Source organism: Cynoglossus semilaevis, chromosome 19 (genome assembly GCF_000523025.1).
Source record: "Cynoglossus semilaevis isolate Cse_v1.0 chromosome 19, Cse_v1.0, whole genome shotgun sequence".
In the NCBI taxonomy this organism is placed as follows: domain Eukaryota; kingdom Metazoa; phylum Chordata; class Actinopteri; order Pleuronectiformes; family Cynoglossidae; genus Cynoglossus; species Cynoglossus semilaevis.
Window position 1 is genome coordinate 11,101,404 of NC_024325.1, and position 24,591 is coordinate 11,125,994.

General features: G+C 40.4%; 2 protein-coding genes across 3 annotated transcripts in view; one reads left to right on the forward strand and one right to left on the reverse strand.

The window, feature by feature from the left end:
- stk32a (serine/threonine kinase 32A) overlaps positions 1-9,729 on the forward strand; it is a 34,647-nt gene extending 24,918 nt beyond the window's left edge. The window contains exons 9-13 of the mRNA XM_008332925.3: positions 807-923; positions 1,786-1,911; positions 2,670-2,798; positions 7,044-7,108; positions 7,450-9,729. Coding sequence (XP_008331147.1) covers positions 807-923; positions 1,786-1,911; positions 2,670-2,798; positions 7,044-7,108; positions 7,450-7,564 — 552 coding nt within the window. The 3' untranslated portion in view covers positions 7,565-9,729. The remainder of the gene's footprint in view (positions 1-806; positions 924-1,785; positions 1,912-2,669; positions 2,799-7,043; positions 7,109-7,449) is intronic.
- A 1,041-nt stretch (positions 9,730-10,770) lies between these two features.
- Positions 10,771-24,591, reverse strand: part of dpysl3 (dihydropyrimidinase like 3) — a 24,495-nt gene continuing 10,674 nt past the window's right edge. For both annotated transcript variants that reach the window (XM_008332926.3, XM_025065690.1), the window contains exons 3-14: positions 24,050-24,234; positions 23,050-23,214; positions 22,579-22,640; positions 22,035-22,115; positions 21,121-21,189; positions 19,910-20,030; positions 18,801-18,957; positions 18,155-18,296; positions 17,533-17,703; positions 15,252-15,431; positions 14,321-14,474; positions 10,771-12,246 (exon numbers count right to left, since the gene is read on the reverse strand). In XM_008332926.3, the coding sequence (XP_008331148.1) occupies positions 12,152-12,246; positions 14,321-14,474; positions 15,252-15,431; positions 17,533-17,703; positions 18,155-18,296; positions 18,801-18,957; positions 19,910-20,030; positions 21,121-21,189; positions 22,035-22,115; positions 22,579-22,640; positions 23,050-23,214; positions 24,050-24,234 (1,582 nt within the window). In that variant the 3' untranslated portion in view covers positions 10,771-12,151. The remainder of the gene's footprint in view (positions 12,247-14,320; positions 14,475-15,251; positions 15,432-17,532; positions 17,704-18,154; positions 18,297-18,800; positions 18,958-19,909; positions 20,031-21,120; positions 21,190-22,034; positions 22,116-22,578; positions 22,641-23,049; positions 23,215-24,049; positions 24,235-24,591) is intronic.

A 24,591-nucleotide genomic window follows, 5' to 3' on the forward strand; every position in this document is an offset into this window, starting at 1 on the left:
ACTCAGCATCTCTCCTCAAATGTAGATCAATCACGGTCACCTTATCTCTCCCTTAGTCCACCATGGGTTTTCCTTTTTTGTCAAGTACAACAACCTACAAATTCATCTAATACACAATATATTAAATAGTTATATTGTATAATATATATATATATATATATTTTCATTTTATGTAACACAGTGCCACTAAAAGAATACATCCCTCTTTGTAGTCATGTGCCTTTAAGGGAGAACAGCTGCAGTATTGGAATGTGATTGCTCCTGAGCATATGAAAGACACCGTAATAAATCTGAAAAATGGCCTCCATACACCCGTGTCTTTCATTATGCAGTACATCGATCTGCTTTATTTTTGTACACAATCTTTACTGGCAAATTATGATACTAGAGATACTACAAACACAAGTTAAACATCTCATCCACTGCGACCTTAAACTGAGGAATTAGCATAATTAGCGCTAAAGAACATCTTCAGGTGTTAGGCTTTACCGTAGATCTAACTCCTGAGTAAGAGTTTGTCTACAAGTATTTGATTGAAGTATCAGGCCCAGTGGTTAAAATCACCTGGAGAAACCTTCCCTCTTTACTTTCTTAATGGTGTTTCACTCTAAGTAATAATGGGCGACTACTGACTCTAAGTACTCTAAGTAATAATGGGCGACTACTGACAAAGTGCTGAGACGTTACAACTGAGGAACAATCTCGACAACACACACTTGATTTAAGTGACTTCCCCAGACGCCGTGGGAGAACGACACACTGTCTGTCTTTAACACACGGTCTCTCCTCTCTGTGTCCTCCCACAGAGGCCGTACGTGATAAGATCCAGCACACCGACCAATGAGATCCTTCAGACCTTCCACAAAGTCCACCCCACCTACCCAGTAGCCTGGTCGCTGGAGATGAAGTCGCTTCTCAGAAAGGTAAATCAGTGGAACATGTCTTTTCATTGTAAAACAAAGGATTTTTACAACACAGCCTTGCACTCATCGTGCGTAAGCGGCTCTGCTCAGCAGTGATATCAGCGATGCATCTGTCTATTAATCAGGTTAATACGATTAAAATCCGGGCGATCTGACTACTTAAGAAATGAAAGAGAAAGTCTATTAATCTGTCTTAAGTTATGTTTTTTAATTTCTTATTTTACACCTTATTGTTAAAAAATATTGGGAGACAATATGCATTTTATGGCCGACATAACTAATCAAAATGAAAAACAAATATAATGTAATATATATATATATATATAACATTTTAACTGATGCTCTGTGTGTCAGTTTTTGAGAATCTACACCAACACTTGATGATCACAGTTCATTCACACGGTGATGTTGTTTAAACTGCCTACAGTTTGTCAGTAGCTCTGGTATTTGACTTGGTTTTGGGCACAGAGCTGCTGCAGTCAAACTGTTGCATTGCTCCGTGCTCAGACTCCCTGCACCTCATTGGAATTCTGTATGCATTGCTGGGTGTGTGTGTGTGTGTTGTAGTTGTACTGGAAGCGACAATGTAAGAAGAGAATTTCCAGTGTAATTCTCACTCATCCTTTCCTCTTCACATCCTGCTGATTTCCTCTCATCACCGTCATCTTTACCAACCTTATTCTGTTTCCTTCCTTCTGCCTTTACTCTCTCCCTCCTCTACTCGATATCTGTTACGAACCACTTTTTCACAGTCATTTACCCAGACATCTTGGGCTGACTTCACAGACGAACTCCAACTTCTCATCCCTGCTCTGTAGTGGTAATATGTTTTTAACCTGCTCCCTCTGCCTCCCTCTTTCAGTTGCTCTGCATAGATGTTCAAAAGCGGATTTCCTGTTTAGCAGAGCTTCAGGACTTGGACTACATGTCGGACGTCACCTGGGACGTTGTTCTCAGCAAACAACTCCCTCCAGGGTTCATCCCTAACGTAAGCATTAGTCATAAACTCAGCAAATGTCAAATTAAAGAACTAGAGCAGGAGGGAATCTGTAGCTCAAAACAACACTGGCATAAAACCTACCTTATATTGTTATTCAAGTCATGCTGTGGAGACTGCCACCTGCTGGGCCAAGATAGACCTCCTACTGAGTGTACAAACATCCAGACAGAACAGACAGATGCAGACTAAGACATGCGTGTGTTTGTGTCACAAAGACAGATTTCTTACACAGAACCAAGACAGCTGAACGGTTTGATTGACAGGTGGATGCCTCTGTGTACTATTTGTAGTTACTGCACTGACTTATTGAATCCTCCTAAAGTGATATATCTGTGCAGTAGGAAATGCCACACATTTGTGGGATACTTTAGGAAAAATATTTTTGAAAAATTCATTTTGAGTTAAATACAGTTGTAGTCGGTTCTAACATGTCGCTCTGACTCTATTCTATCAGTCCATTGAGGAGATATAGCAGTGAAAGAACTCAAAAGCATGGCATCTTAATTAAGCACAGTTGTAGTCGGTTCCATCGAGGAGATATAGCAGTGAAACAACTCAAAAGCATGGCATCTTAATTAAGTAGCGTGCTAACAGTAACACTGAGTTCAAAGTTTGCAGAATGTAATGAACCATTATTGTGATAATCACTAGGGCCTGGAGAATATTTTAGTCTTAAACACAGCAAACACTCAGGTTGAAGATCAGACGCGTTGACCTAATAATACTGTGTCTGTTTGTTTGTCCAGAGGCGAAGGTTAAACTGTGACCCTACATTTGAGTTGGAGGAAATGATTCTGGAGTCAAAACCACTACACAAGAAGAAGAAAAGACTTGCTAGGAAGACCCGAGACCAGGGGTCAGATGGCTCCCCACAGGTACGAAGTCTAATAGATATTTTAAATCAGTGGTTCCCAAGTTGGGGTCCGGGTCCCCTTGTGTGGACACAGAAGTATAGCAAAGGAGGTAGTTGGGGGGAGTGGTAAATGAATGTTAAAAAACGTGCCACTAGGTGGCAGCAGACATCAAATGTGCCAAATTATCCTTTAAAGTTTAGGTTTATTCTTGTACATTTTATTTAAATTATTTTGCCCAACATTCTACAGCCAACCAATACTGAACCAGCCCGCCAATTGAACCTCATTCTGGCCCGTGAGCCAAAACGTTTGCCAACCCCTGATCTCAATGGTCTGATTAACCTAATCCCCAATCTGCATGTTTCTGTTCATTGGTAGAAGGCTGGAAATAAAACATGCAAACACAGAGAACAGACATAGAAACATCTGAGATCAGACCAGTGAAACTGTGTGGCCTCACACTGAAACATATCACGTTTAATCAGGGAAACTGCAGACACAGCCCGAAACCTTTACTCAGCTTTAATTATCATCACAAATGTATTCACAGAAGAATAATCAATTAATCAGTAAATGAAGGGAAGGGCCAGCTGTACCCTAGGCATCGGTCCAAATTTTCCTTCCTCAGATTTTTCTAAAAGCGAGGACGACAGAGATGTGGTGGTGTTAAACTACTTCCACATTTTAGTCCGCCTGCGTTTTAACAGGAATAGTGCAGCTCTGTGACGGTGTGTGTGTGCTTATACTGGTGGAATTGTCCTGTCACCACTGATACATTATACTGAGTCTATACGTACCCTATACTGTCGAGTCACTAAGTCTGGCTCTTGGCTCGTGCAGCTTTAGGGACACTTTCCTAATAGAAGTGAAGCAATTTGTTTGGTCTAGACTTCAGACTTTTTTTCCTTTGCTAGCGCGAGATAGGAAATCAGAGCAGGGACAAAGTGCACTATTTTATAAAAGCTGACAACTGCTTGTGGAGAACTGGCGATGTGTTGTGATATATCAGCGATACATATCTCAGTGTGTGCAGCCAGACGATGTACATCAATCCTCGGCCGATGCAGACGGAGAGAAAGTCTTCTATTCTAATGATATAAAGACAGAAGCTGCTCAGGGAAATATATTTGACATTTATAGAGACAGGTGAAGTGACAGTGTTTGAATAGACTGGGAATCCGTTATTATTCCTATAAAATTGTTCCGTGCAGCTTTGTTCTGCCAAATCAATCACAGTGATGAAACAAAAAGGTTGAACTCAATTCAATTGACACTGATCTGTCCTTGTTTAACTCACTCAAAACCTCTTACAGTTAAAGTTCAGGTAGCATTTAATCAAGTTTTGTGTTCTACATTGGTTATCCTGGGCTAAATTAGGAAAATAGAGATTCAATCCATGTCCTGCAGGTGGTGCTGTGTATGTAGTTGAGTGCTCTGGTTCAACGCCTGTTTTCTACTTCTATGTAAACAAACAAACTGTCATGGACCAGAAGTTGAGTGCACTGGTTTTCTACTTCTATGTAAACAAACAAATAAACTTGGTACTGTCATCACAGTATGATGAACCGATTTCTGTTGCACTGAGCCCCCACTGATTTATGCAGCCGTACACCTCCAATCAAAGATAAAATTCTTATTACATCCAGTTAGGGGAAAAACTAATTCTTTCAGCTTACAGATGAAAAAAACTGTTTACATTAACAAAACATATATTTACATTTTTACACGTTACCTTCCCAGTGAAGGGTGTTGGTTTGTAGTTGTAGTTAATCTGAAGAGAACATTTTCACAATTGCCTTTCAGTAAATTCACTTCTTTAAAACAGACATTTGAATCCACAGTACCTCAAATCTGACTGCTGACCCAGTTTCTAATTTTTATACTTCAGTCTGGGTTGCATTTTTATACTGTCAAGGAATATTTTGTTGAATTGTCTTTGACACTTTCCAAGCTTTAGCGAAGCAAAGTTGTTTATCCAGATTATTCACGGACAAAACCACTCCACTGCTGATCATTTGGGTAACAGCCGAAATACACACTCCAAATAAACAACAACTTTTCATAAAGTGACTTGTTAAGTGTGTTATTCATTATTCATTGGAGTTGGTCATATTTCGCAGCCCACGCCCCTACGTCTGACTGTCAGGAGGTATGCTCGCTTTACTGTCTACAAACATCAGTTTGTGTTGAGGCGTTGCTTTTTCATATCCATTTATAGAGGACCTGAGGGACCACTTGTGAGACAGGAATGAAGGCCAACCATGTCTGATGGGTCGGCCTATACATTACAGCTGCTTTGTGTGCGTATGTGTGTAAAAAAGAGGGCGAGAGAGAGAGAGAGAGAGAGAGAGAGAGAGAGAAAGGATATGCCTTTAGCAGCATTTTTGAAGTACAGCAGATCAATAATAAATGAAAAAAGATATCTCAGCCTTAATTCTCATTACCTTCAGCCAAATCTGTATTCCTTGAGCATTTTTTCCTCACTCATTTTCCTCCTGTCCTCAACAGCATTCTTTCAAACCTCCATTTTCAAACAAAAAAGGAAACCATTTAAACATCACCTCAATAACAACATCAATATCACTCATATCTTATAATAATATTCACAGAACAGTTTAGTCAAGTAGAGAAACAAACTCAAAATCCAGTTCTGACATGATGACAACGCTGCCTTATAGTGGCCAGAAAATGTAAGTTTAAAATGCTGTGATGATTGTGACACAGTGTTTAACAGCATCGGGACAATCGAGTGAAAAGTTGAATATAATGTAATAATAACATTACTACACTAATAGTATTGAAGGTGGGTACAAAACAATGAGCACCCATTGATCTGTTGAGCTGCACACCTCCAATTATACCATGGAAATCTTTGAATGACATCCTGGAAATAAATAAACCTCGGCCTCAGTGACAAACAAGGAAATGATTCATGAAATTAATTTTGCTTATATTTTTGAGAATCCTCCAAGTCTCGGCTAAGTTTAGCAAATCCGGCTAACATTTTCCTTTTTGCCCTCTCTCCAAATTGTACCTGAGCCAATCGCCCTGTGAATCGGCCACACACCAGGTGTGTTCATTTATATCCAGAACTGAGGAAAACAAGCAGTTGGCAGCATCACTGCAGACGGATGACCCACCAGATATTTTTGAGGATTTTCTTTTCTTTTTACTGTCACATTTTTCAATTTGATTACAGTATATATAAACGTATACAAATGGAAGGTAACGCTCCTAAACTGAAATGTTGACAGATATTACTGATGGGCTCTCGTACAGTAAAGCTCTCCCTGTGGGTTTGTCTTGGAGTGTGTCGTTAAAGTATCTTATAAAAAAAAAAGAGAGAGAGAGAGAGAGAGAGAGAGAGAGAGAGAGAGACGGAAAACAAGGACAGGACTCTGTTCTCAAGGACACAGTCTTGGCCATTGTCGTCAGGCTGTTGTGGAGGTGTCTTTAGAAAAAAGAATTTGTGTCACACAATGAAAGAACTATCACTTTTAAAATCATTTTGCAGTAATTCGATTCTCAACCCATTTTATCGGTGGCTGTTGTTTCAGGAAGCCGTTGCTTCTTTATGACCTAATTTAGAGTTTTTATGACCTGGCTGAAGAACGTGAGCAACTTAAACCTACTCAGCAGAGAGGCCAGAGGAAAAGTGACACTTTTATATGCGGTCTTATTTACATTTGAGCACCAGATGGTCTGCATAATAATTTTAGGAGGACGTACACATTGAAAATAGGTGGATATTTTACAGTAAATGACTACATTTAAATTTACGCAGCTATTTGCTTTGGTCGCTGGCAATGTGGGTTCTATATTTCTGGTGCTTTAATTTGATATTGCTGTTCCATGAATGAAATATATAACTCTTACTACCACTCTGTATGGTCAGTGACATAAAGTGGTTATAAAGATAGGGCATTCATGACTGTCAGGTATGGTTTGGTTGTCTGTATGACAGTGAGAAATACACTACACTGTATATTTGGTGCAGCCTCCATCATGAGTCATCTTTGCAACACATCCATCCCTGATGTCTGACAATATGACATTATTCATCTATTTCTGTCAGATGTTTTTTCCTTTTGTAGAAGCACAGGTTGTTATTTTGTTGTGGCTATAAATATATCTAAACACCAGCTTTGTGTTATGTCACATGACCTCTAAAGAAATTCCATCTTAATATTCTAATTGTTTTTTTCCCCCCTAATATTCCATTCAGTAAAAGTGTTTTTTTCTAATCTGTGTTTTGTGTCATTCCAGAATGGTCAGTTACAGCAGCGGTTGGAAAACGTCCAGAGAGACTTTATTATCTTCAACAGAGAAAAGTAAGACGCTCCCTCATCTGCCATGCACTCTCTACAGACAGCAGACATTGATGAAAAGGTTAATCACAAAACCCTCCTCTCCTGCAGGGGTTAATAGACAGAGCTCCACTGTCCTCTGGGGCTGTACACTTTTAACAGCATCCTATAATACATTTGTGGAATTGCAGTAACTTGCATTAATCAGTTTTCTTAGCGTCTGAGCTGCTAGTGCATTTCATTAAACTGTAAAGTCTTCTGTATACTGTATAAATTCACCCAGACTTTACTGAGATGCAGCAACTTGATTGGTGTTTGGGTACAATATTCTGTCAACAATCACAATGACGCCTCTGTCTTAACAGGTCAAAGAAAGTAGAAGTGGTCTCACAGACGTCAGACCTCATGACTGAGAAGAACAAGGCAATAGAAGATGGACAGAACAACAATGTGAAACCTACTGATTTTTTATCAGGATAGTTTTCCATAACTAAGATCCCAACGTAGTCCCTTAACACCTGCACCCGCCTACTGCTTGTAGATCACACACAGATCTGACATCACACAGGCACAGGAAACAGTCCTCACCGCGAGGTCACTACGATTATAAAAATAGGAGAAAAAAATGCAGCGCGGTACGCGACCACCTCTGCATCGCTGTTTACATCCATGAAATAAAACATATTGCCAGGAGCTGCAGAACTGCATGAGTGAAAAAAAACTAATCCTGGAGCAAAAGCCATGCCCGAGCTGGGCTCAGGGCTGGACCATGCATTCAGAGTTTCACTGGCTTTCAAAATAAAATCCTCTGCAAACAAAAATAAGGATGAATAGTCATTAGGTTGAACCACAACAACCAGGACACACGTAAAGAGCTAAACAACTTTAACAGTCAGGCTAACAAAGATGCCAGTGCAGCATCAGCTGTAAATACAGGCAAAGGTTTCTGCCAACACATCTTCGCTCGTGCTTTAAATGACTATAGAGCAAACACAGTTTCTAAATGTAGCATTTCACTGTAAAGCTTGAAAGTAAAATGCCTAGTAACAGCAGACGCGTGTGTGACGGCAGGTGTGTTTTTGCTTCAACCAGGTGTTTATGTTAATTAAGCTGGAAGAGGTAAATAGAAGAGCTAGACTATAGATGTTTTTACTGTGCGTTCCGCACAGAACCGTGTTGGGCACATGCTTCGTCATTTAAGCATCAACGCAGAGACACAAAAAAATGCTGTGAAAAAAACAGTACTTGTCCCTTTGGGATATGTTTTATAGATAAGGATTAAACTAACAGTTAACGCAGTGTCATTTAAATCAGCTTTTGTTTAATCGTTGTTATTAACCTACGTTTAATCTGTTCTTTATCTTCTGTTTAAACCAGATACATTTGTGATTTACGTTTACGTACAGTTAATACAAAATACTCAAATGTTCAATTTTCTCCAGATACAGCTGTGTGGCATTTGTTTGCAGGTATTCGCCTTTAATCCAATTTTCAACACAAGCTGGAGAAAAGAGTGAAGGCAAAAAATGTACATATTGATTTTCACTGTTTAGTTTTGTCAACAAGAATACACCCAAGGACACAAACACATTCACAACCACAGCAATACTAATAAAAAAATACTTCAGTAGCTGAAAGCATTTACAGGAGCCCACACTGCAGGTTCCCACTGCTGTAGCTGTCTGTGTAATGTAGAAGTCTTGACCTTTTAAACACAACCTTGTAAACTAAATTTCTACTAATGCCTCTAACGACCTTTAACCTAATTTTCTCCAATATACAGAAAGGTTTTTTCAATATTATAAAAATATAGACTATTTAGTTTTAAAACGTGGTCTTATTTATGTTTATAATTGGTAAACGTTTTGAGATAACTTTATGTTGTTGTGCTGGTGACTGTAGTTGTTGTCTTTCATCTAATTTTACAAATTTAAATGCGGTTTCCTGTGTATGACGCACCATAATGAAGGATAGTTAAAACAGATACAGGATTTAGGTTTAATTAATTTCGTTAGGAAATTACGATGGTCTAATAGATTTTCCAAACATTTCTAAAAACACACAACTGATCAATAATTAGCGACATCTAGGGTTTGGCCCATAGAAACATCTGTTCAATCAAACGTATCTAAGAATAACATATCGTAGATTAACCTCTGTTAGAAGTTTTGTTGTCAATGTATTTATTGTACTCAAATGTGAACTTTTAAGGTGTGCCTTAATTAATAACTTTCTTTTTCCTAACCAACCTCACTGTGTCGTGTGCTTTATTTCACTCATATCTTTCTGACATATAAGTGGTTAAATTTAAAAAAAAAATAGTTGTAACGATATAGATGATGGCTGTGTAGAAGTAGAGTAAATTTGTGGCTGCCCCCTACTGTTCACTGATTAAATGTACCTCCACCAGAGTTAAGGGCCTTCATGATGATCTAAGCATACAAATATGACCAACATAAAAGATAAACCGTTCAAAAATGAGGGAGAAGGATGAATGAAAAACCCAATACACAACACACTTGGCACCTGGTTTACATCACATTAACTCCATTCCGTCGTTTCTTTTCAACACTTCTAGTATCACACATGAATCAGAGGCTTTTCTAATCTTCTCCCAACTCCTCACCTGCCTCCCTTTCCTTTTCTCTCCCACTCAACTGCACACGTCCAGTTTACAGATAGGACTCCGCTGCTTTTGCAAGGTCATGGAGGAGGCACAGCTCTACTCTTGGCTCAGCTGATGCAGCACTTTCTCATATTAATGGCTGAGGAGGTGGGGATTTCACTACAGCTAAAAGCACCAACCTTGATTATTAAATAAATGTTGAAGTTACCTCAAACGGATCACAAACACAGAGACGTTCAAGATATGTTTCCAATGTACGAGGAGATTGGACATAAAATAGTACCAAGACAGCAGATAATAGAATCCAGACACTTTAAAAGCACTCAAAACACAAATGAAACACAACGCATGAGCAGACTTTAAATTTAAAAATTAAATACAGATTTTATTAGCTTAAAATACCCTTGTTTTTTAATCTAACCCAAACAAAGTAGTGTTTCAAACACTGGCTACAGAAAAATCACGTTATGCAGCAGTAAGGGAATTTTCACTATAGATCAACAGCGACATCTAGCGTTCAAAATAAAGACATTTTACACAGGCTCACAGTCAAAACGTGTAGGTACAGGAAAACAAGCAAGTTTTCAACGCAAAACATATCCTGTACAAATGCTCAAGTACAATTTGTATTTGCCTTCGTATTAAGAAAGAAAATATTTGATCTTACCGGTTAAATTTAGGCACATTAACGTTTCGTGATGCTCTGTCTTGTAAAACTTCCGGGTTTTGTACGTCAATTTAAATGTCCCGGGTTCGACTTAAGGCACGATGTAGTTCCTTTATTTTATGTTAGTACCTTACGTTGTTTACTTTCTTCTTATAGCGGTAAATTAAATCAATTTAGCTGATACTTATAGTTGCATTTCTTTATATGAATTAATAAGAAGATGTATTTTTTAAAGACTCGAATATATTTCCAAAAGACATCAAATTTGTTAAATAAAAACATGTAAATCTGATCCAGGTCAGACATTAAGAACAACATTTAAGTTTAAAAATAAACAATTTTCTTTTACCTTAACCAACAATACTTTATTTTAAAAAAAAACTCAGCAAGGCCTTCAGTTGCAATTCTTGTTTATTTTGGAAACAGTCCATACATCATACATTTCACAACACACCTTATTTTGACCTGCCATCTCTGGGTTTGGTACTGTACAACAGTAAGAAAAGAAGAAAACAACGTTTTAAAAAAATCATCAAACTAGCATAAATACAAAAAAACAACACTTGTGCCTTCTTCCGTCCACTGCCAGATCAAAAACTATCTTCTTCTTATCAGGCTACACTTGCTGCACTGTAATCCTCTGCCTTATTACAAATATATTTTTAAAAGACATATCTAAGGAAAAAGAATAACAAAGAACTTATTTGACTTTTGACCGAGACTGTTTAGGGACTTTTTTGCATTTTCATTTGCAAGTTACGACCTTGTCCACTTTAATTTTTGTTTCTGCTCATTTTTCACATTTTTCAAGATGCTGCGGTGGTGACAAGCTAACAATAAGCAAGAAGCAAATGTGAAAAATGGGCTTTACATCGTCCCTTCCATAATATGTGGGAAAAGAGGGGAAATCAAGTGTAAAAAAAAAAATCTAAAAATCTCAAAAATCACAAAAGTGTTTGTATGTTTCTTTTATTTTGTTTAGTGAAAGAGTAAGGAGGTCTATAATTTTTTAACATCAATAGTTGTGCAATCAGCACATAGCAGGGATGGTGCTCATTAAAGTACCTCAGAGGAGGGGGGTGGGGGTACATGGCTCACGTCACCCAAGTTAATGTGGCCCATGCAGCTCCATGTCCGACCACACTCCTGCTGGAAAAACTTCTTCACCACTTTTTACTTGGTCCAGTAAAATCAAACTTGCTTCAACAACATCATTCACAAGGGCTACATTACATCTAGTTTATATACAGCAGAACTGCATGAGTATGAAGACATGACTAATGTGGGGTAGAGTGTTTTGGTGTGATGAATATGAAGCATAAAGAATGGGGAAGTGGGGGGGGCATGGAAAGCAAGACTGATGATGATAAAAACAGTATCTATTTCCCTTTGAGGACGCAGTTATCTGATGTTTTCCAGAGTGTTTCTAATTCACCAGGGTGGACATGTTTTCACTGTGTGTGGTGTTTGGGTTTCAGCTCGAAAGAAAATGTGGCTAAGATGATTTAATATGCTTTGATGTCATCTTTAGAAAATTCTCCAGACTAGTGTTACCAGTTCCACAGGAAAAGGGATACTGTTCTCATCTGAGCAAGGTAGCGTTGTGACAGGTAAGGCATGAGGATTCAGTGTTTTGTTCTTAACTTTTTTATTTTACTTAATCGTGGTCCTCTGCGTCTTCTCCTCCTCCTTCTTCTTTTCTAATTCTTCTTGTCTTCCTCCTGAACTGCAGCCACTGCCTTTTGGTGGAATGCATCTTCCTCCTGTGTGCCGCTTAACTCAGAGACGTGATGTTGGAACGACCACCAGGGGGCACTACAATACGGCGACCAGCAGGCCTGATGGGGAGGTCATCTGGGGTTGGAGGACCTGAGGAAAAAAGATGATAGAGAAGATAGTATAGTAAGCAATAAGTATCAGTATCTGTTTTCATTGTTTATCACCACTGGAAATATGACGATAATAAAAAAAAATTCTGAGACAGAGAAGGTCTTTTCACTACAGCTAATACGAATGATTTATTAAAATCATTATTGGAGACCTTTAGGTTTGAACAAACTACACTAAACAAATCCAGATTTCCTTTTCTTGAGCTCATCTGAAGACACATCATTAGTCAATTCACTCAGGCTTTTTTTTTCATAAACACACACACACACAAAAAGTCGCCACAAACTACAACAACACTTCTTCCAGGCACTGCAGGTCTTTCCAAGACACATTATTAGTGTGTGATATGTGGTGTGTATCATCAAATGGGAATTACAGTAGACCGTCTTCTCTATCACAGTCGCCGAAATGTAATGTAATACAGAGCAGCGCAGCGTTTCCAAAATATGAGCCAAAGAGTCGGCTGCAACTAATTATTAGCCGGTATATAAATGGAAAGCAGAATGATGTCAGCCTGTGATACACGGCATTTAAGCAAACACTCATTTTCATTTATTTATATCTTTCAACACAAGTGAGTCAACTCTGCTGCTGGTGGTCGCGGGAAAACAGACTAAGGCCCAATCACTGTGAGAGTATGTGCACACTGTCACACGGGAGGGAACAGTTATAACACTGTCATGATAAACTCATGCAGTCAAATGTGTAAATTACTTCCAGCCAAGGTCGTCAGTGATGTATCACACATCAGTCTTGTTTGTTAAAAAAAAAAAAAGAAATTCTCCTCGTAAAACGGGTTACTCACTCACAGATATAACGTTACACATGGACTCATTTAGTTTGTAAAGGATTAGCTAATGGCTACAGTTGCTGTGTTTGATTATGGGAGCGTGGAAACAGTGACTATCTTGTTCGTGATTGCACCACGTCTACAAAGTCTCACCGTTTGGTAGCCGGACAAAAACACACACACATTTGTTTTCTAAATCTACACCAATCCAGGCCTGACCTTACATATGGATAACATCAAACTGCCGTTCAGCGCGTCTGCAGGACGGAACAGATGGTGGATGTGAAAACATCATGTCACGTCTTCTCATATTAGACAGGCTCCCTCGGCCGACCGTGGCTAAACGTTTGGAGTGAACTCAACTGCTCTGAATCAGCCAAGTTACTGACAGGGATTAACTGACAAATCTCTCCTTAATATGTAGAAATCCTACAGCGCAGGCGTACGGCTCCACAGTAGACCTAATGTTAATGTTTACATTGTGTCAAGCCACATGAAACAGGTAGTAAAAGTAGAAAAACAGACAAATGAAAGTGTGTGTGTAAAGATTTTACTGACTGCTGCTGCTCTGTGGTTCATTAAAACACAAAGGAGCTGAGGAAGCCAATTTAATGTCACGTATAAACGGACAAATTCTTGTATAAACAAGAGTCTAATGGTGAAGATACAGTGCAGCCAAACTGATGCCGTGGTAATTCATAATTCAACTGGACAGTGTTTGTTCTCGGAGCAGAAGTCGGAGGGTTCACGTAAGAATGTTTCAAAGAAATAGATAAACAAACTCCGTGGTATTTGTCTCTGTCACTGTTACTGCTGCAGTAAAAACCGCGGGCTGGCTTGGCGGTAACATTTTTGTGGCTTTTAAAGAGATTTGTTCCTCAAAAGTATTTGACACAATTGCTGTGCAAAACCATTCATGGAGGGTCAGCACCATTCAAAAAAACACAGCTACATGGTTTGACACTAATGATTTCCCCAAGTACCAGATATAATCTGTGGCTCAACTCTGACCCAGTGTTTACAGCAGGTTGAATTCCAGTTGGAAGGTCATGCGTTTGATTCCCAAAGTTTTCAAATCTAAATGTGTCTCTGGTTAAGAAGCTCAGATCTCGAACCGCCAGCTGTGGTCTGAGAATCTAAATATACGCTAATTTCATTAAAGAAGCAACAATACTTATTTGACAACACTGTGTGTTCATGTGTTTAAAATTATATGTTTGAAACATGCAAATGCTGCTGCCCACTGGTCTGACTCTCAGGTACCTGCTAGACTAAATCCAGACTGGTGCAGGTTTCTGACAGGCTGTTTGGTCGGAGAGGTTCGTGCAGAGGCAGACGGTGTACCTCCACGTGACATGGAGTATTCAGACACGGGGCCGTCGTACATTCCTCTGGGCACTGCCTTCAACACGGCCAGCTGTAGGAACAACAAGGAAGGAGAGAGGAGTCAACGTCTCAGAAATACTGTTTGATGCTGTGGTTGAAGAGAAAGCTTCAAAATCAAATGTAAAACTGATGTGACAGTAAAAAAAAGATCTTGGTTTTTGGTGATTAAAAAAAATCAAATCAGTTGTTTGAGACTAGAAACTGTTTCAGAAACGATTCTCTTTTCCTGTTTTTGTATGCACTCACATGTTCAGTGTGAGAGTGCCTTTGTTCCAGCAGGGAACTCTGCTCCACTGAGACATTTCTGAATGAAGAATGCTAAACAGGCAGCGACCAAGATAAACAGCAGAGTCACTTCAGCTCAATTTCCACACCAACAGCCAGCTGAGTGGTTGAAATTTTAGATTTGTAGAGTCGGAAGAAAAAACAGAAAGTAGAGTTTGTCTTTACCGGTAAATTACAGTTCTGTGGGAAAATGAACTCCGTGAAGGGGTTTTTAAACGGATGAAAATTCATGTTTTTAGATTCCAATTATATTGTGATTAATGTGATGTGATTTCAGAAAAACATGGCAATTATACCATGTAACACCGTTAGCAACTGGGATTTTTTACAACCAGTCCAAGCAGCCCTAAAATGTTATAAAACGTGTGTTAAAATGAATGTTTATTATGCATTTACCACATAAACCCCCCAAATATGATATATTCTAATATATGTCTACGTCTCTACGACTTTCTCTGAACGCATCATACTAAAACATTCACATCATTTAAAATGTTTAAAGCCCATGACTTCTGTGTTGTACCTGCTTTCTGGCTTTCACCCGCTTGTATGCGAAGTCAGGGAAGGGAGAGCAGGGAATGAAGCGACCCACACCGGAGGTGGTGTGCAGGTTCCCATCTTCCAGGACAATCTTACCCTGGCAAATCACCACCTGTGGCGCTCCACGCAGCTCCATGCCTTCAAAGATGTTGTACTCAGCAGCCTGGAGCACAAATGTACAACTGCAGTATGAGAGGTACTGGTCAACGGACCAAAAAGTTTCATTTCATTTTATTGCATCTAAAAGATGACTATATTCCCAATCAAAAATAACAAATATATTTAAAGAGGGGAAATTTAAATGTATGTAAATATACACATGTACATTTATATACATTAATACATACTATATACTGTAAATCAAGTATAAGTATATAAGTATATGACAAAGGTGATGGTAAGTTATCAGCAGGGGGAGCTATAAAAGGACATTTCTCCTTGTCTGTCTGTCCTCCCCCGTCCCTCCTCTCATTCGTTCCAGTCTATCCCACATCACTTTGTTTCTTACACTTGTCTTTGTGACACGCTCAAACACCTGCCACTATAAAGACAGAGTCCAATAACTGTGCCTCACTTCAGACATTTGTCACACTCTTCCCTGTCTCTCACCCCTGCTCCACCCCTCCACCCCCCCACCCTTTCTATTGTTCTTTGGCCACTGCATAATGTTTCCTGTCTGTTTTTCATCACGTTCTCCTCCAGACATTATCCCCTGATTTATTCTCTTCATTTTCCCTAAGCTTTGCACTTTTTTTTTCACTCTTCCAGTCTTCCCGCCTGTGCTAATATTCTTTTTCATGTCAACATGTTTGTGATCGAGCTGCGATGGACGCCGCCCCTCATTCCATTGTTGCTTATTTCCTCTGCACACGTCCCTGCTCTGCGCTACCATCCAAACTCAGGCCAGAACAGGACATAACTGAGAGTCGGCGTGAGCCAAAAATGATGTCACGGCTGAGCGCAGTGTGCTTCAAAGTTTGTGCTGTTCACGAGTCAGACAAAATATACGCTTTTTTTAAATAATAAAGATGAAAAGGCAGCCTGACTAGGGCGTGGCTCTACTGATAAGAAACCTGGAAAAATGTATTTAGTAAACATAAGATTTGGGAATTCCCAGCAGAGAGTTGTGTGGAACGCTGGGAGTAGCCGTGCTCTGGTCTGTTTCTGCTGCCTGTGTTATTTTCTCTGTAAGCTGGAGTCACAGGAAATGAAAGGGTGACATCATTATTAAAGAACCCACGGATCCTCGGTGGATGGAATCCACAACTGGAGAAAACATATTATTAGTCCACGTCTCTGGTCGTCTCTCTCTCCAGCTGTAAGAACTTTACGGGGCGTTATTTATTCGCATGTGTTTTTTAAGGAAAAGCAGGACGTCGGCTAAGCTGGTAAAAGCTTCATTTCCTGTTGGCTTACTTCCAGCACTGTTGAAAACTCTCTATACAGGATGTACAGTAAATACTGTAAGTAGATGTTTGTCTTTTTAAGGATCTCTGTAAAAAAAAAACACTTATATTTAGGATCAATTATTTCTATTCTCAGGATGTCCAAACCAAAACAAAAAATACTTTTTTAATACAAGTAAAAAAAATAAATATATAATGTGTGGATGAATCCAAATACGAAGGCTAAATATTTATTTGCAGAAATAAAAACTTTTTTTTCCCAAATACGTTGTTTCCCAATCGGCAGCGCGTACAGATGTTTAGAATCTCTGGGGTCTGTCAGAGTATGTGAAATACTGGTATTTGCTGCAACACAACCCTGTGCATAAGACATTCTTTCAACCTATTATGGTTATGGTTTTCCCATCAACCAACAACACCGGGGTTGTCAGTGAGAATGAATGTGATGTGGATGAGGTCACACCTCCTCCTGCCTCACTCTGCTGATACACTCACTCCAGGAGTCTAACTCTTCTACTTTGGTGTTTGGAAAAAAAAATACAAACAATGATATTTTCAGGGGGAATTTTCTGTGTCATGTGGTTTTAGCACAGAGTGATTTACATTAGCAGGGAGCGAGTGAACGTCCACTAAGATTCATTTCCTCTAAGAGGAACTGGAACCTATTTGGAAACTACTCAAAAATAATCTCTCTTTTCCCTCTCTCTCTCTCTCTCTCTCTCTCTCTCTCTCTCTATTTCAGTGTTAATAATAGCCTTACATTAATCAGTCCAAGTTTGGCTAAAGCTAACAGATGTAGCATTAGAGGAGGAGTTGCTAATCTCACCGACAACTCCAACTCTGGAACACTGTGCTTACCGAGTTGTGTGTCTTGGCAGTGATGGTGCGAATGGAGTCTGTGTCCCAGATGACCAGATCAGCATCAGAGCCCACAGCCACGCGACCCTTCCGGGGATACAGGTTCAGGATCTTAGCTGCGTTAGTGCTGGTCACAGCCACAAACATGTTCTCGTCCATCTTCCCAGTGGTCTAGGATACAGGAGGAAAAAGAGAAAAAAAAACATCAGTCCCACCAATCTAAAAACTACAACACACTGTAGGAGGCTGTCAAAAGAGATGCTTTGTGTGCGTCTTTCTTCAATTCCTGCGAGTACAGGCCAAACAGGTGTCATACTGATTAAGTCACTTGTGAGTAAAAACACTGAGGAAGAAAGTTGTGAGTAAAGTGAAACTAGTTGATTATTGTATGTGGTTCCATATAGGTTTAGTGATGTTTTTGTTTGGTGGGATTTTTCAAATGTAAAACACGTGGCGTACAGTAACCACGGCCCATTGTACATCATCCACCAATAACAGTCCATTGAATGTGACATTTATGTGCTTCCAGAAAAAATGAAAAAAATAATAAGGAAACAAAAAAATGAAGCATTTTCATACGATTTCCACCAGAGAACACTTGAACAGTAACGAGATAACTCACCACAGCTTTATCCCAGATCAGAGCCATCCGCTCCTCCACTCCGTTGACGCCCTCTGGAATCTGAGTGAAGTCGTCCTTGCCAATGGCCTTCTGGGCCACGCTGAAGGTACAGTGAGCACTGCCAGCTACGCTAAGGTCTCCACTGGAAAATACAAAAACATGAAAACACATAAATCAGTCTGAGCACAGCGACGTGTGACTCCCACTCGCCGCGAACGATGTTTATCCACTCCATCTAAAAAGACAAAACACAGCAAAAAAACTGGAAGTCATTTCAATTTTTCCTGCTGCCAATGTTTTGACTTCCAGCACAAGCTGTTTGTGATGCTGCGTATGACGCTTTAATTCACCTAACAGTCCGCTGTTGTGCAACAACTGCTGGTGGGTTTTTTTACAGCGTGGGTGTTTTCAAGCTCTATACTGAATTATAAAAAAAACAACCTTTACTGGAGATAATTCTGGTGCAGAGGTGAAACAATCAATTGATAATGAGACTCAAATTGATTAGAAAAATTATTTGATTAAAAAACCTTGCATTCCACTATTGAATTTACAGAACACAATTTTTTAGTGCTCATAGGACTGAGTGTATTCTCCGTTGACAGTAACTCGGTTCATCTTGAGCTTAGCTTCCAATGCTAAATACCTTGACAGCAGAGTGTTGAGATAGTCTGGAGTGGTGGGATCAGGGCTCAGAGGAGGGGATGTTACAAAAGAAGCTGCCTTGGCCCAGTTCTTGCTCCAGTAATGCGTCCCGTCTGTCCCCAGGCTGGCCGTGATTGGCTCCCCAAACACAACGTTTCCTGGAAAAAAAAGTAGCGATGGTAAAAAAACCTGAGTAGGTATCGAATGTACACTGAATCAAATTGATTTATTCCGTCCCCTTAAACCGTGCTCTCATAAACACTGATTAATTTGTCAGCAGTTTAATCTCACTAAAAGCTTTGGTAATTCATCTGAGTGTTTGCAGGTGAAGATCGCAGCCTAATCTCACGCACACTTCCATTCAACAGCAGGTTTAAGTCCCGTGGTTTAAGCTTGTCTGTTCCTGTTCACGTTCTCTCTCTCTCTCTCACTCATTCATCATTCTGTCCTGAACAAAAACAAAAGTCAAATCTCTAAAGGCACATAATGAACGCACGAAAAGTCCTCCAGAGGTGAACACACTTTGCACTGAAACCTTTTCCTGCTCTATTTGTAAAGACCTGTAGTTTTCACTGTTCCGCTCTGGAACAGGGTTCACATCCGCTCCTAACTAAGACTGTGAGGAACGGTTTGTGTGACAGCTGAGAGGAGAGTGCTCTGTTGAGAACAGGAGGTTTTGTCAGCATCTGTATATTGTCTGTGCCACAATAGAAAAGTATAAGTGATTTTGTTCATTCACTAAAACATCATAATGATGTTACGGATACAGTTTGGGAAGAGGCTTTATTTATCTTGGAATATTAAAGGGAAAAATCTGTTTCTGGGATTTACAGGAACATTTTGCAATTATTTTCTTGTAATTACAAAAAGAAGTGGTCAGATTTGACCGGTCCATAATTTTTAACTTCAATTTCAAAACAAAAAAAAACACAATTATAGAAAAAAAAACCCTGTTGTTGTGAAAAATTCCTATAATTGTGATTTTTATTCTTACAATTGTTTTCCCATCATCTGAGTTCTGTATCAAACTCACAGTACTATGTATATATGTATATATCCGTGTCTTTTAGATTCAAAAACCATTTCATCAGCCTTTCTGCAGCTCTTTACCTTTCTTGCGTGCCTGAGAGATGATGTCTGCAGCACTCTTGCTCATGACGCGGGTCACATAGAGGGGACAGTTGGTTTGGCTGGCGATGGTGATGGCACGAAACACTGCCTCTGCCTCCAGCTAGTGGAAGGACAGGATATTAAAACAACACGTCACATTTACGAACATTTTCTTGAATAAAAAACTTATGAAGACAGGATTGTGATGGTCAGGTGTGATGAATACATGTAGACAACGAGTACTAGTATTTGAACAAAGTACCGAGGCCAATACCAATCCTCACAAACCTATAGGATTTGTATCGACAGCATCTAGATTCAAAACCACCTGTAGCTGCGACGCCGTGACGCTCTTATTGATGAGGAATGAAGCGTGTGTGTGTGTGTGGGGGGGGGGAACGACTAATGCGCACCAACAGGCGCATGGAAAGACGTCAACATGGTTGGAGCCAAGTTAAGACAATGACATGGTCCAAATAAGTCCAACACTGTCGCAGTAAACATGTGTTTTGTAGTTGGTGCCATTAGCTACACTGGCTATTGTGCCAGACACTGATCAAGCACAACTGCAACTCGACCTTCACAGTATCTGATGTTGAGTCCAGGGTTAAAACTCAATTAAAGAGCACGGCTGTGCATAATATCAGCGGAACATGCTCCACTCTGCTGCACTACAGAGGGGAAAAACCGAGTCAGGCCAAATGAAGTTTAGTTACGCACTCTTTTGTTGAAACATTAGCAGGAACAGTTGCTGAGAGTTTACACTCGGTGGCTTCAACATGCCAGGAATCATGGGAGATGTGTGTGAATTCATTTTAATTTTTTAACAGTATCCAGGAAATTAGACTTTATGGATTAATTACCCAAAACTGGCAGCACACACACACATATATATTTTACTCAAAAATGAATGTTCCTTGAAAAAATCATATTCATATTTCCCTTATTTGGGTTTCGCTTTTATCCTGACGACCATGACACGCTGCAAGCTTGGAATTTACCAGAACAACTCAGAACGGTCCGGTGTCATGTGTTCCTTTGTTATTGCTTTTGTAAAGTCAGTTGAACAATGCTGGAATTTGACCTTTCCCACTACAGTAGAGTAGAGTAGAGTACTGAGGGATGATTCTGACGTCCGTCAGGCTTCAGACCTATTTATACCAAAGCTGCTTTGATTCTTTTTACAGCGTGTGTCTTGTGTTGTGCTGTACCTCCTCTGGTCTGCTCAGCACGTGTCCCTCTGGTCCAGTGATGCCCATCTGCAGCATGCGGGCCTGTTCCTGTTCAACACAAGATGTTTAGCTGTTAAAACACTAAACAATAATAATATATTTTTTTTAATTAACCATCAGGAGTCACCTTAAGAATCATGGAAAATGAGAATTTTTGACAGATGCTAGGATACAGCTAACCCTGAAGTGCTTCAGGGTTTTCTAACAAGGCTGTGCTGCTAAAAGTGGAATCTGCTGATGACATACCTTAAAAAAAAAATCTTTTGTTAAAATATTCCAGATATGTTACCACAGACAAAGTGTTGCTGCGCCTTTTTCTCCAATGCAATCTGAAATCAAATAAAAAATTCTGGATTCTGTATTTCCTGTAGACAAGGCTTCTCTGTCTCAGAGAGAGTCAGTTAAAGTTAAATGAGGTCATCACATGATCCAGAGGCCTTTATTATCATTTTTTTTTCATTTTAAAGATGAAGGAAATCAGACTTCAGCCTCAAGACTTGAGAGAGTTAGAATTAGCCAAGAATCCAATCCAAACACACACATGCAGGATGACAGACTCCAGACACGGCTCTGCAGCTCTGGCTAACTACAGCCCTCCAAATACACCACCTACAGTATCATGGTCCGTTCACTTTCATTTGTCCACAACACAGCACTGTATAAACTACACCCACGCATTACTGTCTTACAAAATAATACATTCCTTCCCTCATCAGTAACCGTGTGTTTAGTCTAAAGGTTTAGTGAGATCTGCAGTGATAAGGAGAACTGAAGTCATCCACGGGGCGATAAATCAGCAGAAAAAAAAATAAAAAGGCAAAAAAGAGGACATGGCGTGGAGAAGTAAGCAGGGGTAAAATTGGATCTATTTTTATTTGATCTATTTTTATTACCTCGGCAATTATCTCTCCGTTCTCAGCGTGGACCTGAGCGATGCCTCCTCTTTCTGCTAAGAAGGTGAAAACCTCGTAGAGCTGCAGGAAAAAGACAAAGTCAAAGGAAACATTTACAGTAAATCTGACCCAAATGTTATCATTGAAATAAAAAAACTGAAGCCACAGTTTGAAGGCGAACCAACAGCCCACATCGTGTCCTCCACCACTACACACTGCTCTGAGCTCTGACAAACGGCTGAACTGGTGCGTGATGAGCTGCAGTTGCTGTTGTTGTGTTGCTGCTGTGCAGCATGACATCAGTTGTTGGAGCTGGACTGTTTCAGATGCCTGACCGGCTCTTCTGACCAGCTGGACACAGACTCCCGTCTCAACTGTCCGGACTTTCCTTTTGGGTCTTTTACAAGCGACAGCCAGAACTCAGATGTTAAGTGGACTGAGGAATCTGACACACTATACTTCCTGTAGCTGTGCAGTACTATACAGTACTGCAGTGCTGTCACAAGTGGAGACATGGTGAAGTATGCAACAGTTGTTTTTGTACCTCACTGTTGGTCATCTGATAGTAGTCCTTGTAGGCCATGTAGACTTGGAAGGAGTTCACGCCTGGTGATGAGGAGGAGGAGACACATGAAGAAGTATGACACGTAGAACAGACAGCATTCTGGGAATGTAATATAAACAGGAGGACCTACGGCGCTTCGACCTCATTCCAACATACAGAGTTAAAATGCAACCACTAGTCTGCATGGTAACGAGTCGCTGAGCGGAGCAGCCATCACGTCATCACAGCACTGTACGCGGAAGACTTTTCTGTTTACATTCTCTGGTTGTAATTAATACAATGGCTTGTGCTAGGTTCACTTTCTTTCCTTTGTGTTGTTCTTTGTTCCGATTTACAGCGGAAAATCAAGTTAAGTCACGTCATAAGACAGAGCTTCGACATAAGTTGAGGACCAGGATTTTCAAGTGTAGAGTTGATGGTTAAACTCCACCCTGACCTACTAAACTGTACCTTTCTCCTTGATGAGACTGTCCAGCTCCTGCTTCACATTGTCATCCCAGTGGGTGATGTCCACGTGGAGGGAGTAGTCGCAGCAGACCTTCTCGTCCGCCCACTGTCTCCACTGGTCGTAGGCCTCCAGGAGGCTGGTACCAGGCTCAGGAATCACATGGTCCACTGGAGGACATACATGGAAATGACAGTAAGAAAAGTGATATAAGATGATGAATAAATACGGTTGATGAAAAGATGGTAGGAATAAATATGGACGGTGGCTGGAGGTGAAGAGGTTACTTATCCAGAACAGCATCCCGCCACAGTAAAAGTCCTGTTTATTTAGCTGAAATAAAACACAGCTTCTTGAGCTCTATGATTTTCACCACTCTCTGCACGAGAATGAGAGGCATCACAAATCCAAACATTACCAATTGCTCCGCTTCCGTACAAATAATCGTTCTTGTCGTCAGGTCTTTGTTCACACAGATACGGCATCATCCGTTATGAACAGAGCTCACAACAGCGGCACGTCTGTGAGAGCGACTGCGTCTGCATGAACACAGGGCCACAGTCGCAGACCACTATCAGAGTAGAGTACTAACTGATGAAGTAACTGGTACTGATGGGAGTCTGTCATCTGCCAGCTGCTGACCTTGGTTGCATCTGGTCTTCAAACTGCATTTCGTGGACAAATGAACACACACGCTCACGGTGTCATGCTGTATGCAGACAAGCGTTTCTGTTTCTGTTGGATTAGTGCTACACTCTGTCCTCGCTGCGTCCACACTCACACTGACTCTATTGTACGGTCCTCTTTTTGGAGGGCTGCCCAAAATCAGACTTCCCAAACCTCTTTACCCTGTTGATGTTTCTGCCCCCCTCCTTGAAGCCCACCACCCGCTCGGCTTACTTCCCTGCACACAAAAAAAAATGTGTGAAACCTTTTACTAAAGTCCTTACCAATCATGGTGGTTCCTCCGGCCAGAGCTGTGTGTGAAACCTTTTAAGTCCTTACCGATCATGGTGGTTCCTCCGGCCAGAGCTGCCTTGGATCCCTGAGCAAAGTCGTCCACTGTTGTGGTCCCACGATAGGGCATCTGCAGGTGGGTGTGGATGTCGATGCCCCCCGGGATCACCATCTTTCCCTGGGCCTCGATACACTTCACACCTCCAGGTACGATCAGGTTGTCTCCGATCTGCCTGTTGAGGACACGGCTGTTGACTAATCTGATTTTTAAACTAGATTTTATTTTTGGAACTTGCAGAAGAGTCTGATGAGCTCTTGGTTCAATTAAGCATGTGAGACTTTTTGGCACAGCACTGACAGTGATTTAAAGCCTAGATCTTTCTGATCTTTCTGATACATTTCATTAACAGACATCAGTTCTTGGCTTAAACACAAGCTCCAAAACAGAGTCGGCCAAGCATGAAATATCTCAATGTCTCCATGTCGACAGATCAGCATTTCACCCCACAGACATTGAAGAGGAGACGGGCCAGAAGGACATTGAGGCAGGCTGGAGTAGGACTCTGTTGTTGCTGTTTATTATGCAACAC